This window comes from Leucoraja erinacea, chromosome 18, assembly GCF_028641065.1.
Source record: "Leucoraja erinacea ecotype New England chromosome 18, Leri_hhj_1, whole genome shotgun sequence".
NCBI classification, from domain to species: Eukaryota; Metazoa; Chordata; class Chondrichthyes; order Rajiformes; family Rajidae; genus Leucoraja; species Leucoraja erinaceus.
The window spans coordinates 27,911,201-27,926,441 of NC_073394.1; the positions used below are offsets into that span (position 1 = coordinate 27,911,201).

The 15,241-nt window shown below is 43.9% G+C and overlaps 1 protein-coding gene across 1 annotated transcript in view; it reads right to left on the reverse strand.

Annotated features, from left to right (window-relative positions):
• The window catches only part of trpm5 (transient receptor potential cation channel, subfamily M, member 5), a 63,594-nt gene extending 49,792 nt beyond the window's left edge, over positions 1–13,802 (reverse strand). Inside the window, exons 1-2 of the mRNA XM_055649697.1 lie at positions 13,647–13,802; positions 4,145–4,212 (exon numbers count right to left, since the gene is read on the reverse strand). Coding sequence (XP_055505672.1) covers positions 4,145–4,212; positions 13,647–13,673 — 95 coding nt within the window. The 5' untranslated portion in view covers positions 13,674–13,802. The remainder of the gene's footprint in view (positions 1–4,144; positions 4,213–13,646) is intronic.
• Between the last annotated feature and the right edge of the window lie 1,439 nt (positions 13,803–15,241).

Genomic DNA, 15,241 nt, shown 5'->3' on the forward strand with positions numbered 1-15,241 from the left:
TGTCAATGGGGGAGCAAACCCTTACTTGGTTATAGCAAACAATAGGCAATAACAGACCCCCCCTCCCTGCCAATGATCGACTATAATGAGGGTTATCTCTACTTCCTTAGAGGATTTAGGAGGTCTGGTATGTTGATATATACTCTCTAGAACTTCCACACATCTACGGTGGAGAGCATATTGACTGGCTACATCACGGCCTGGTTGGGCAACATGAGCACCAAGGAACGAAGGAGATTACAAAAAGTGGAGGACACTGTGCAGTCCATCACGTGTACTGACCTCCCCACCAATGTGGGGATTTATAGGAGACACTGCCTCAAAAAGAAACCAAGCTTCATCGAAGGCCACACTCTCATTTCGCTTCTGCCATTGGGAAGAAGGTACAGGAGTCTGTATACTGTGACCTCCAGTTTCAAGAGTAGCTTCTTGAATCTCTGGAACTCTCTGCCACAGAGGGGAGTTGAGGCCAGTTCATTGGCTATATTTAAGAGGGAGTTAGATGTGGCCCTTGTGGCTAAAGGGATCATGGGGTATGGAGAGAAGGCAGGTACGGGATACTGAGTTGGATGATCAGCCATGATCATATTGAATGGCGGTGCAGGCTCGAAGGGCCGAATGGCCTACTCCTGCACCTAATTTCTATGTTTCTATGTTTCTTCCCAACAACCATCCGGCTCTTGAATACTACAAACATTTTTAGTTGCACTACAGGCTTACTGGATTTACTGAATGTTATTTATTGTATTATCTATGTGTACTGTGTTCATGGAGCTGCTTGATGCTGCAAGTTATAATTTCATTGTTCCATTTTTGGTACATATGACAATTAAACATTTTTGACTCTTAGTTGTACCAAAGACTTTGATAGAAGCAATCAAAATGTTGAAGGGTTTCACTAATGTAAACATTTTTTTTTTAAATTAAGGACATCAGAAGGTAACTGAAAGAACAAAGCATGATCAGATGAATATTCTCATTTCTATGCAAATAAAATACCTAATCTCAGGCACAGGCACATGAGTGAGTGAAAATCCAATGCAAAGGATCTTATGCACAAGCATAATGGACTGGAGGGCTTGCACGTCTACTACAGACATTGGGAAGTGGCCAGTGCCTTGACCTTTACTAGCAAAGATAAATTTAGACTGTGTTCCCCTTCCCTCAATGTGGAATAGTGTTATCAGTGAAGGGGCTTACTGGTCCTGCCCCATATATGCCATTTCTGTGGTTAATAGAAAGCTTTCTTTGCCGACACATATCCAACGAGTAACAGCGATATCACGGAGAGGTAATGAATTCCCCCTCGAACATCAGTCGCAGAGCTCAAGTAAAGCATGGAATCAAGAGAATAGCTGTGAAGAAGAGAGGGAGGAGAGGGAGGAGAGGGAGGAGAGGGAGGAGAGGGAAAAGGTAGGCCATGGAAACAGTGGAACCAGGACCTGAATAGAGGCTGATGTGAATGAGTGAAAGTTGAATGCCGGCTTGAAGCAGGTTGGAAAACAGGAAATGGAGTACCAGGATGTTGCAATGATATGAATGCATAATACTCCTTTGGGATTAGTAAATCAAGAAAGTTCAGCTCCCTCCATGTCCATTGTTTCATGTGGAAATAAAGAGCAGACAACGGACTGAGAAAATACAATTGAATCACAAATGCCAGCCTTGCTTGGTCAGCCCTCTGTTTAACACCAGTCTTAAGCTACTACATTACTATCTGATCAAGAATGTTAACTAACTATTTTGAGAACAGCAACTAGTGTCGGGTGACAAAAAGGCTTTACCAATAAGAACCACACCCAAAAAAGGGATATTTTAAAATGCATCATTCGATGGAATTTTTAAGATAGTCCGGACATAACCACTCCCTCCATTCAGGAAAAGCTGCTAAATGTAACTATGTGAAGAGGTGTTGCATGTACATATGTTACGTTGTCTTGAGTAACTGTTTGTTTTCCACACGTCACTGATTATAATCAGAATGATTAATCCACCTCAAACATACAGGGCTAAATTACACGCAGGCCAAGGCAAGATAAGGTGCCATTTTTAACGTTGTGCATTTGGAGAAACAGGCCCTTCGACCCACCAAGTCCGCTCCCAACACCTGGACAGTAGTCTTACACACTGGATGAGCCGTCTTGAACTGTTAACATGCGCATTCTCGCCAGCATCCCTGCCGGCCAGGAATGTCATTGGGTGCATGTGCACGCGTACGTGTCAGGGTGATGTACCATGTTCAAAGTTAATTAGTAAATTACTGTTTAATTACTTACTATGTAGATGTTATTGTTCCGGGCAGTACATAACACTAGCAACATTTTTTTTATACATACGCCATTTAAAGGGCCTGTCATACTTACCGATTTTTTTCGGCGACTGCCGTATCAAGTCACGGCATGATGCGGCGTGACGTGGCATGATAACATATGACGTGCAGTGTTTTTTCAAGTGTCACAACATTTTTTTTGTCGCTGCTGGATTTTGAAATGTTCAAAATCTTTTGGCGACATTGATATGATGCCGGCAGTTGCCGGAAAAAAAAAAATCGGCAAGTGGGTCAGGCCCTTAACTTACAAACCTGTACATCTTTGAAGTGTGGGAGGATATCAGAGCACTCGGAGAAAACCCGGTCACAGGAAGAAAGTACAAACTCGGTAAAGACACCACCCGTGGTCAGGATTGAATCTAGGCCTCTGGTGCCATAAGGCAGTAACTCTACTGCTGTGCCACTGTGCCACCCCTGGTAATCTAATCAGTGGTAATCTAACACTTTATCTTGAATCACAATTGATTGGTTTAAAGATACAGCATCGAAACATGCCATTCGGCCCACTGAGTCCACACCGACCATCCATCACCCGTTCACACTAATCCTATTTTCACATTCACTTCCTACGCACCGGGCACAATTTACAGAGGCCAATTAACCTCCAAACCTGGATGTCTTTGGGACGTGGAAGGACCCTGGAGCACCCGGGTTAAATCCGCACGGTCATGGGGAAAACAAGCAAACTCCACACAGACAGCACCAGAGGTTAGGGTCAACTTTGCCACTCTCACCTTAAAGTTATACCTTCTAGTCTTTAACATTTCCACTCTGGGAGAAAGGTTCTGACTGTCCACCCTACCGCTGCTTTGCATAATATTATATACTTTTGTCAGGTCTCCCCTCAGCCTGCAACGTCAAAGAAACCTAGGTTTGTCCAACTTCTTCATGTAGCTGATATCATCTCATTCAGGCAACTACTTGGTAAATTTCTTCTGCTCGTTCGCTTGGCCTGCACATCATTCCTGTAATGGGGTAACCAGATCTGCACACAAAATCTTGAATTTGAGCAACTTAATTATAGCAGTGCGCTGTTTTCAATTACTAATTGCATCGCACCTTTGATGAATTCATTTTAATTAAAAAATCTTGCTTTGAAATGTTTTATAATCCTTTGGCCATGTTAATGATAGGCTTACTGAGAGGAAAATTTGAAACACAATTCAGTTCTCATGGGAAAAGAAAGATAGGTTACATCGTTGCTGCAGGAGAAATATAAATGTTACACAGTAATGTTAGAATTTCTATGTGCTAATAAATTAGAATGCATGCATGCATGCAACATCACAGCAAAAGCCATCACAATAGGGCAGCATGGTGGTGCAGTGATAGAGTTGCTGCCTTACAGCGCCAGAGATCCAAGGTTGATCCTGACCATAGGTGCTGTCTGTACAGAGTTTGTTCATTCTCCCTGTGACCACATGGATTTTCTCCAAGTCCTCTTCTTTTCTCCCACACTCCAAAGATATACTCGTTTGTAGTTTAATTGGCTTCAATAAAAACTGTAAATTCTCCCTAGTGTGTAAGATAGTGCTAGTGTACGGGGTGATCGCTGGTCGGCACGGACCTGGTGGACAAAGAGCCTGTTTCCGCGCTGTATCTCTAAAGTCTAAAGACCAGGTAAAACTAGTTCATTCAGTCTAACAGTTGGAAGAATTCTTTAACATTGTGGTACATTTTGCTTAAAGCCATCCGCTTCCGCTAAATATGGAAGGACAATTAGTGGTTTCAGCAGCTAACACTGAACAATGTCAGCATAATTTCGACGTCGTTTAGCAGTGCTAAAAATACTAGTAAATATAATATTTTACTTACATCATGCTGAATTGTGACTCTAACCTCTTCTCACCTGTATTACATTCTTCTTTATTAACAATAGAGGTCTGTGAAGAGAGAGAAAAATGACATTGAACAGTAGCAACCTAAGATCATAGGTCTATAATCACGTACTTGTATGGATTATTGATAAGAACATCAAAGTTATATCAACCAGAATAGGATAAGGAGGGAAAATAGACATTCTTAAACAGAGTGTTTAAGAAGGAACTGCAGATGCTGGAAAATCGAAGGTAGACAAAAATGCTGGAGAAACTCAGCGGGTGCGTCAGCACCTATCTTCAGAGTCCACTGTAAAAATCCTTTGGAGAGTCCTGCAATTATGTTAATTATTTCCTGACATTAAAGGAAACTAATTCATTAAAAATTTTGGTCAACAATTAAAGCTACTCAACCTGATTCAGAGCAGTGAATTTAATGGAATTTTCTATGCATTTACATCCAAAGCCAAACCACTCTGGGACAGAACCAAACACATGGTGTGAGCGGTTTGGTCCTATTTGCTTGGTGTGTGCATGATCTGTCAAATCAACCTTTCACATTCATCCATCCATGTCTTTACCTGATTTAGTATTACCATTTGTAAAGCACCTAAAAGGAAACTTAGTAGGAGCCGAGACAAGGAGCACCCCATTCCACCTGCACAGACCTGCCTGACAACACTTCACTTTGTCTTTATAATTCTTCCCTCCCTCAAAGGAATCGCCACATCTGATCTAACCTTACCCATTAACCCATCCGGGCTCTGGTCCCCAACCTGCCCCATTCCCTAGTTTTTCTCCTCGAGACAGGCACATGAACAGGCAGGAAACTAATGCCCCGTCCCACTTAGGAAACCTGAACGGAAACCTGTGGAGACTTTGCGCCCCACCCAAGGTTTCTGTATGGTTCCTGGAGGTTTTTGTCAGTTTCCCTAGCTGCTTCCACTACCTGCAACCTCCGGGAACTGCAGGGAAACCTTGGGCGGGGCGCAAAGTCTCCAGAGGTTTCCGTTCAGGTTTCCTAAGTGGGACAGGGGCTTAAGGATAGAGACCAGTTGCAGTCAATATGTGCAGATTAAATATGTATCATTGTCAGCAATGACATTGTGGGCAAAGGCCAGTTCAGAGGGTGAATCCTCAACTGCAATTTCTACCAGCTATCTCCCCCTCTACTCAGTCTTGTAGAAGGGTCAGGACATGAAACATCGCCTCCCCATTTCCCACCATAGCTGTTGCCTGATCCACTGAGTTCTTCCAGTGGTGGAACCAATGTGGAAAATCATTCTATTCCTCAAACCATCAAGGAAGCTGAAAACAAGCTTAAAACACAAGATATTCCATCGTGCAGCTCCACATTTGGATATGCTACACAACACCACTTCTTTGGTGTAATGTAGGTCCTCAAAGCCAGTGGCTTTCTTTCCAGATCTTCTGTGCACCAGATAAATGAAGTTCCAACTGTGGGCATAGTGCCATGCGGTGTACAAGCTCCAAATAGTTCCATAGAAATCAGAAGGGTCCAGACCCAAAACGTCACCCATCCTTTTTCTCCAGAGATGCTGTCTGACCCACTAAGGTCTGAGAGCACAGATGAAAGCCAACCACAGTTTCCATGTTCAACTGCTTTGAAACATTGAAATGTCTATCATCCCAGAAATTGTTTGTCTTTTTTTAAAGTTTAGATCTTATAATACTTTGTTTTATCCAAGGTTTTGACAGCACATTGGTGATTTTGGTGCTTGTGCAGACTGCCCAAGAGGAAGTAGACTTCCACAATACACTGTGTAGAAAGGAACTGCAGATGCTGGCATATGATGAAGATGAATCCAGTCTGAAGAAAGGTACCAACCCAAAACGTCACCCATCCATTTTCTCCAGAAATGCTGCCAGGTCTGCTGAGTTACTCCAGCATTTTGTGCCTATCCACAATACATTACTTACATGAGAGTTACAGGGAGTAGTTTACAGTCCGGGGGAGTTCAGCACTGGAGAATGGTCCACTTAAACTTCAAGCATATCCCTTGGAGCATCTCTCCCTCTGACACCCCTAGCCTGTTGCCACACTGCACCCCATCTGATAGGACCCCCTTCCCTTCACAATACCACGCCTGGAAACCAGACATCAACCTCCTGCTTTTCCTCAGCTCCTCCACCCTCAGGTTTGGTCTCACCCATTCAACATAATCAGGACTTCTTTTCCTTGAGCTAGGGAAAGACTAGTTACCTCCCTCTGTCACTATAAATCAACCACTATACAAGAAGACGATCTCATGGAAAGATATTGTACTGTTCCTCAAGCTTGCTTGGACTATTACTGAAGGCAGAATGAAACATGGAGGGCAATTGGTGTGAAGCATAACATGGATTCATGGCCATGAGTTTGGATCTGAGGATAATGAGGTGTATGGACCTGGTTAGTGATTGTCAAAGGAGATAAATAAGTAGGTTTTCTAAATCTTCAGGAATACAAGAAACCTCTCTTGAACTTAGCTTAGTTTAGTGTAGAGATACATCATGGAAACAGGCCCTTCAGCCTACTCCGACCAGTGATCACTTTGTACATTGGCACCATCCTACACTCAAGGGACAATTTTACAATTACCAAAGCCAATTAACCTACAAACCCCCTTTGGAGTATGGGAGGTAACAGGAGTACCCGGAGAAAACCCACGCCATCACAGGGAGAACGTACAAACTCCATACAGACAGCACCCATAGTCAGGATCCTAACCGGGCCTCTGGCACTATCAGGCAGCAACTCTACTGCTGTGCCACTGTGCCGCCCCTAACTCTCCCTCAATTTTACGTATTGCTACAGAGAAAAGTCATTTAGGCTTGTGGTTTATTACAAAAACATTTGCGAAACGGGGGTAATTGACTCTGCTGAGGTTAAGTAATGAAGCCTCTGGGAATGAAACCAGGGTTGGCACCCCTCATGGAGCGTGAGATTGGCGAATCAGGATCTCCCTCAAAATTAATCCAACTGAGAATGAGCATTAAATGATGTCTGAAATCAGAGCAGTCAGCATATGGACCAGGTTGCAGGGTGCCTGGGTCACAACTATCTGCATTGATGTTCCTTTTCCACATTCGTTTCCCTATTCTCTATTTATGTTTACTATCCCATCCACCTATCTGCAAATGCAGTGGAGCCTCAGTGTCCATTTTTGTTTCAGATTTCCGCCATCTGTTTATTTATTGTTTATTTTTTGCACTGTGATATTTGAATAGCATTAAACCTCACTGACAACGATGGGGTTGGATTTTACTATACATAATAATACTGGTTGTCACCTAACCAAATGACTGACTATATTTGCATTCGCGGACGTGACTCCCTGATGCACTGCCATTCGATAGGAATCACACTTGCTGTTTGTTTGATTCGCATGTGCAATTAAAAAATTCAACAATTTGTATTTATACAGCACCTCTAACAGAGTAAAAATTCCCCCAAGTGTTTGCACCAATAATACATTATTTACGTGTTTATATGTTATATTACAAATCAGAAATTAAACAAAATCCAACCAATCAATACACCCGTAGAGTTTCTTACAACTCCCATTTCCACAAAAATTCCAATCCACGTTATTTGTCATTCACAAAGACCATGAAGGAGGGGGGATAGCTTTGGAAATTTGAACACATCGAAATTTTTCAGGAAGACAAAGGCTGTACCTGCTTCATTCTACTCCGTGAAGCTCCCTAGTAAACCACCTGGTCCAAAGTAATCTATCCACCATAATTACAGAGTAATCTATCCATCAGACTGAAGAAGGGACTCAACCAGAAACGTCACCTATTCCTCCGCTCCATATAGGTTGCCTCACCCGCTGAGTTTTTCCAGCATTTTTGTCTACCTTCGATTTTTCCAGCATTGCAGTTCTTTCTTAAACCTAAAATGTGAAGTATATTTTCCCCTCCATGGAAGCTGCCTGATCTGTTGAGTATTTCTAACGTTTCCTTGTTTTTACCTGTTGCTTTATTCCTTCTAGTGCTTGAAGTTGTAGGCTTGGGAAGTGCTGTGGGAGTAACCAGTGCATTTTGTAACTAGAACACTCTGTAGCCACTGTGTGTTGGTGGTAGAGTAAATAACGTTGCAATGGTAGAGGGAATGGAACTATCTTGTTCATATAATTAAGCTGGTTACCAGTTTAATAGCAGTTTTTAGACAATTTGCACGTATCAAAATCACATAAACAGCCATTAAATAAAGACTAAACAATCAATGAAACAGAGCAGTATGCTTCCTGGATCAGATTGCACTACATCGATTAAATACAAAATCCAGCCTGACTCTCTAGTGCAGTACTGAGCGAGTGCCATACTGCTGACACTGCTCGAAGGTGTGAGTGGACTCCCAGTGATCAGGCTACTGTTCTTCCCTCAACCAACATCACAAGGACAAAAAACAGTATTTGGTCAATAGCACATCTTGCTGGCAAATCATTGTTTACAGATTGGCTGTTAAATGTTAGGCACAGTGGAAGGAACTCTGTTCAAAAGTACTTTGGGATTTTCAGACAGGAGCGCAATGGGCCATATATAAAGGAAAGTAATTTCATATTTTTGTTGGTTGCCCATCACCAATGTTCCATTTCCCCCAAGTGATCAATCTCAAATAGACCTTGAAAGAAGGCCCGTCCCTCGTGAAGAAGAGGGGATACTGAGGTGGTGGATGAAGATAAGTGTGCGCTGCTCAGTTTGCAGACACCGTGCTGGAAGACTTGGTGGGGAAGATGACGAGGTGGCCTGTATGAACAGAGGAGGCAGGAAATGTTCAAAAGGCAGCAAGATCCAATAGTCAGGCTCCAAGAATCAATAAGCAGTAGGGTTACTTATGGGGTTATGGTCAATGGATACGTCTCTGAATAGAATACCCCTCCAACTGCGGCGCTAGCTTCAAATGCTGTTGTATTAATGCAGCCTGGCTACAATCTTTATTGCACTGAACTCTGGCCCAATATTCAGAGACCCTTGACATCCCCACACACTATTTTAAACAATACATCCTACAGTTTTCATGTACTTCATTCAATGCACTAATAGTCCTGGGATGTCAGGACTTTCATTTGAAGAAAGACTGGATAGACTCGGCTTGTACTCGCTAGAATTTAGAAGATTGAGGGGGGATCTTATAGAAACTTACAAAATTCTTAAGGGGTTGGACAGGCTAGATTCAGGAAGATTGTTCCCGATGTTGGGGAAGTCTAGAACAAGCGGTCACAGTTTAAGGATAAAGGGGAAATCTTTTAGGACCGAGATGAGGAAAAAATTTTTCACACAGAGAGTGGTGAATCTCCGGAATTCTCTGCCACAGAAGGTAGTTGAGGCCAGTTCATTGGCTATATTTAAGAGGGAGTTAGATGTGGCCCTTGTGGCTAAGGGGATCAGGGGGTATGGAGAGAAGGCAGGTGCGGGATACTGAGTTGGATGATCAGCCATGATCATATTGAATGGCGGTTCAGGCTCGAAGGGCCGAATGGCCTACTCCTGCACCTATTTTCTATGTTTCTATGTCTATGCTTCTATATTAGGATCATCAAACAAAAACACACACTGCACTGAGTCCTGCCCATTCTCTTGTTGGCCAAGGCAATACCAAAGTATTAGCAGAAGCAGCTAACAAGCAGAGATCATAGGTGCAGAGCATCACGGGCCATTATGCGATCCATGGTTAGCAATGGAACTGATGATGGTTGATGATATGCTGGTACCTTTTTTCCTCTATGCTGCATTCTCATCCCACAGTCCATTTGGAAGCAGCTGAGCATACAAATATGTGCCTCTTGCTTAAACCTGTCTAAACATTCTCCCACCATAATGCCATCCCCTTTTCCTTATCTACCATATTACCAAATGAAGTATCCTGGGCAAACTGTGGCAGAGGGGCATGAGGAAATCATAACAGGGCATTTGTAGCCACTACCTTGGGTATGAGCACTTGCTATGCTCTAGATGTTGGCCTACAGATGGGCTCTATGTGTAGTGAGATGATAGAGTTTAGGGACAAAAAACTGGAGTAACTCAGCGCGACAGGCAGCGTCTCTAGATAGATAGATAGCCTTTTTTTGTCATTCAGACTTAGTCTGAACGAAATTGCAGCAGTCATACATATAATACCATACAATAAAACAACAATAAACACACATTAACATCCACCACAGTGAGTCCACCCAGCATCTCCTCACTGTGATGGAGGCAAAAGTCTTAGGTCTGCAGTCTCTTCCCTCCTCTTCTCCCTCTGCGCTGGGGCGATACCCCCCCCCCCCCCCGGGCGATGTTAAGAACAGTCCCGCGGCTCAAACACCGCGGCCCGGGGTGGTTGAAGCTGCCGCCCACCAGTCCTGCAGAAACAGCTGCTGGCCCGCGGCCGAACCCCGGACTCAGGCCACCGCTGCCAGAACACCGTCCCAGCCACCCTCACGTGAGTACTGCGCCGTCTTCAGCCTCGGGCTGGGCCGCCCCGACTTGGGCGCCGAACCTCCCCCGGACCGGGCCGCCCCGACTTGGGCGTCGCTTCTCCCCCCGGACCGGGCCGCCCCGACTTGGGCGCCGAACCTCCCTCGGGCTGCCAGCGCCGCACCTTCCCGAGCTCGGCCGCTCCGACGGGAGCCTCGTTCCACCCTCGGGCTGGCCATCCTCACGGGAGCGTCCCAACCTCTTCCAGCCCTGAGTCGGACCACCCTCACGGGAGCGAGTCCTGACGGTGCTCTGCCTCCGGAGCCTCGAGGTCGTCAGCTCCATTTAGGCCTCAGCGCAGACGGAGGCAGAGAAGGGGAATACGACAAAAAGGTCGTATTCCCCCGCAGGGAGAGACTGCAAACCCCGTTTCAACCCCCCCCCCCCAAAACACAAGCTAAAACCAAAAAACTAAACTAACCAAACAAATAAACAACATAAAAAACACAAAGACAACGGGACCGCCGGTAAGCCACTGCAGCCAGAGCCGCGCCGCCACTCCACTAGAGAGAAGGAATGGGTGACGCTAGGGTTGAGAAGAAGGGTCTCACATTTTGTGTCTATCTTCGGTTTAAACCAGCATCTGCAGTTCTATCCTACACGAGATGACAGAGGTGCCTGGTCCCTTGAGAATATTGCTGGAAAGACTTAGATAAGGACTTCAATAGTGTCAGTTACATTTCAATGGCAGGCAAATTATTACAATCTATGGACTGGATTATTACAATTAACTCAGCGATAGTAGACACAAAAAGCTGGAGTAACTCAGCGGGTTAGACAGTATCTCTGGAGAAAAGGTGATGTTCTGGGTCGACCCTTCTTCAGGAACAGCATAATCTATATCTATAAATGAAGTGTTCATCAGGGATAGTCATCAAGAAAGATCAATGAGGCCAGTGTATTTGATGCAATTTAGCAATGGTGTTTTGATGGTCAGACATATTAAGGTGGTCAGGAAATGGGAGCTGATGAGATTCAAGGAAGAGTGGCAAACTGCACCCAAAACCTATTCAATATCTGAAAGCAAAGGTTTGAAGAGTGTTCTAAAGACCAGAAGACTATTTGCAGGGATTCGTATTTGATCTCTTGATGTTTGTAATGCATGTTAATGACTTAAGAGTTAAATGTGGAGAGCATGATAAAGAAGTCTGCGATGAATAAAATAAACCTGTAATGTAATTGACGCTAAAAAGGAGAAAAGCTTTAAACTGCGGGAATATAATGGTGATCTGATCAATTGGGCGGAAGAAAAGCAAATGGAGTTTAATTCAGAGAAGCATGAGGAAATGTATTTGGGGAATAGCACAAAGGCAAGTGAATATAGAATACATAGGATATTGGGAGATGCAGAGAAACAGATGTGCAATGGAATATATGCCATTAGATCCAGCAAGATAACAGGTATCGTCAACAAATTAGTTAAAAGGCCAACAGCTTGCTTTACTTCATTGGCTATGGCAAATCTCTTTCCCAGCTTTCTCCCTCCTATTCCATCAGTCTGAAGAAGGATGGTGACAAAGCATTCTCTGTCCATTTCCCCCCACAGATGCTGCCTGATCCACCGAGTTCCTTCAGCAATTTGTATTTTGCACAACATTTCAGGATCTGCAGTTTCTGATGTCTCCTAAACTTTAATCTCGATCTCCTACACAATGTTGTAATAGTCAGAAAGTAATAGAAAGAGGTAACATTTCAGATTTTAGACCTTTCCACCGATGCTTTGAGCTTATCTGTGAAATACTTTTAGCCCCTTGTTGTTTGTCCATTATAAAACTGCATACAAACTTAATTGCCATAACTACGTAACAAGTTGCCTTAACTCCACAAGCTCTTTGGGTCTGTCAGTCTGAACTAAATCTGTACATATAGATTTATGTTGAACTTAGCTGGACCTTAGCTCCATCCAAAGGGTTGTACAACACATGCATGCAAACTAATCACACTAATAATATTTACATTGGATGAGCTGCTATAGTGATTGTGAAACATGCAACCAGCCCTTCTTGAATCATTTAATCTGAAATGAGAGTTTGTACAAGTGGATTTCAACAAATTCGTAGGGTTGTTCCATTTATTCCTCCTGTCGGCAAGGCAAGAAAGTTTCCCATTCCCACAGTATCACTTCAGTTTCCAACAGTGTCGCCTCTACTTCCTTGGAGAATTTAGGAAGTTCGTCATGTCCCCCACAACTCTCACCAACATCTACAAACATGCCGTATCAAGTATTTTATCGGGATGCATCACAGCGTGGTTTGGGAACAACTGCATCCCAAGACCGCAAGAAATTGCAGAGAATTGTGGACGCAGCCCAGACCATCACACAAACCAACCTCCCTTCCATTGACTCCATTTACACCTGACGCTGCCTCGGCAAGGTGGTCAGAATAATCAAAATCAAGTCTCACCCCTCTACCATTGGGCCAAAGGTATAGAAGTGTGAAAATGTACACCTCCAGATTCAGGGACAGTCAACTGAGAGCAGTCCTGAGCTCTCATTCGTGATCCTCAGGATCAGACTTTACTGGACTTTATCTTGCGCTAAACATTATTCACTGTATCATGTATCTGTACACTGTGGGTGGCTCGATTGTAATCACGTAGTCTTTCAGCTGGCCGGTTAGCATGCAACACGTTTTTCTCTGTACCCCGGTTCGCGTGACAATAAACCAAACTAAACTAAATTTCCACAAGTTACCAATTCAATAGATTTGTTGTTGAGTGATAAAGCATATTTTTTTTCATAAATAATCCTTTTACCCACAGTCTCACTTCACACAAGTAGAAATTAGTAACCTTCTGTTCGAGAGTTTTGATTTGGAGTAGGAACATTTTTTTCCCCCCCAAAATAATCGCTTTCCCACAGTATCACTTCACACAAGTAGCAATTGGTAACCTCTTCTTCGAGAGATTTGCTTTTGAGTGGGGAAACAATTTGAATATTTCTTTTAAATTCAGGATAACAAAAACACTGCACAATGCTTGATACGTTCAATGTTGCTAAGTGTTTACAATCAAACATTGTGAACATTTCTCACCGGGTGTAAATGCTCCATGGTGGTCATCTCGCCTCTTTGACAAGTTCTCTCCACAGTGTGTAGAGGCCGGTGAGTTGTGGCGGCTCTGCCTCCGGGAGTGATGTCAGTAGCCCTGCCCCCGTGTCCGGACTGGACGACGGGAGAGTTGCACTCGGCGGCTCCCGTCTCTCGCCTGGTGTTTCACCTCCTCGGCAGGGCGTTCGACCGGCACTCGCCTTGAGAGACAGAGACAGAGACAGAGGGAGGGAGGGAGACAGAGAGGGAGCAAACACCGACAGCCGCCCTGAACCCTGTGTACGAGACAGCGGGGTGAGATATCTATACAACAAGAATCCTTGCATCAGGTTCCTGAAGGGTTCACGTTCAGGAATATCTTGATCCCCTTTAGTACCTGAGAGGGAAAACAAAATGCAGATGCTGGGAATCTGAAATTAAACAACAATCTAGAAACACTCTGCTGTGTTTCTTGCAAGTACAAAAACAAAAAACACATAGTACTGGGGTAACTCAGTGAGTCAACAACAGCTCTGGAGAACATGGTTTAGTTCATAACTCATAGGAGCTGGGTTAGGCCATTCGGCCCATCTAGTCAATCATGGCTGACCTATCTAACGTGAGGGGAAACTTTTTCACACTGGGTGTATGGAACAAAGTGCAAAGGAGATAATTGAGACAGTTACAATCATAATATTTTTTAAAAAAGGCATAAGGTCATAAGTGATAGGAGCAGAATTAAGTCATTTGCCCCATCATGTCAACTCTGCCATTCAATCATAGCTGATCTATATCTCCTTCCTAACCCCCATTGTCCTGTCTTCTCCCCATAACCCATGACACCCATACTAATCAATAATCTATCTATCTCTGCCTTAAAAATATCCATTGACAGCCTCCACAGTCTTCTGTGGCAAAGGATTCCACAGATTCACCACCCTCTGACTAAAGAAATTCCTCCTCATCTCCTTTCTAAAGGAACGTCCTTTAATTCTGAGGCTATGACTTCTAGTCCTAGACTCTCCCACTAATGAAAACAACTTCTCCACATCCACTCTATTCAAGCCTTTCATTATTCAGTATGTTTCAATGAGGTCCCCCCATCCTCTTCTAAACTCCAGCGGGTAAAGGCGCAGTGCCGTCAAACGCTCATCATATGTGAACCAACTCATTCCTGGGATCATTCTTGTAAACCTCCTCTGGACTCTCTCCAGAGCCAGCATATCCATCCTCAGGTGTGGTGTCCAAAATTGCTCACTATATTCCAAATCTGGCCTGACCAGCACCTTATAGAGCCAGCATTACATCCCTGTTTTTGTATTCTAGCCCTCTTGAAATAAATGCTAGTAATGCGCCTGCCTTCTTTTGGACAGGTATATGGATAAGAAAGACTGAGGGAAATGGGTCAAACGTGGGCAAATGGAAATAGCTAAGGTGGGGCATCTTGGTCGACATGGGCAAGTTGGGCCGAAGGGCCTGTCTCAATGCTGTATGACTCTGTATGACTATGATTTAATGACTCCGCTATGAATTTCACAATTGTAATACTCATCAATTCCTCAGGAGGGAGGTATTGTTTTACCTAATGCAGGGACAAACGT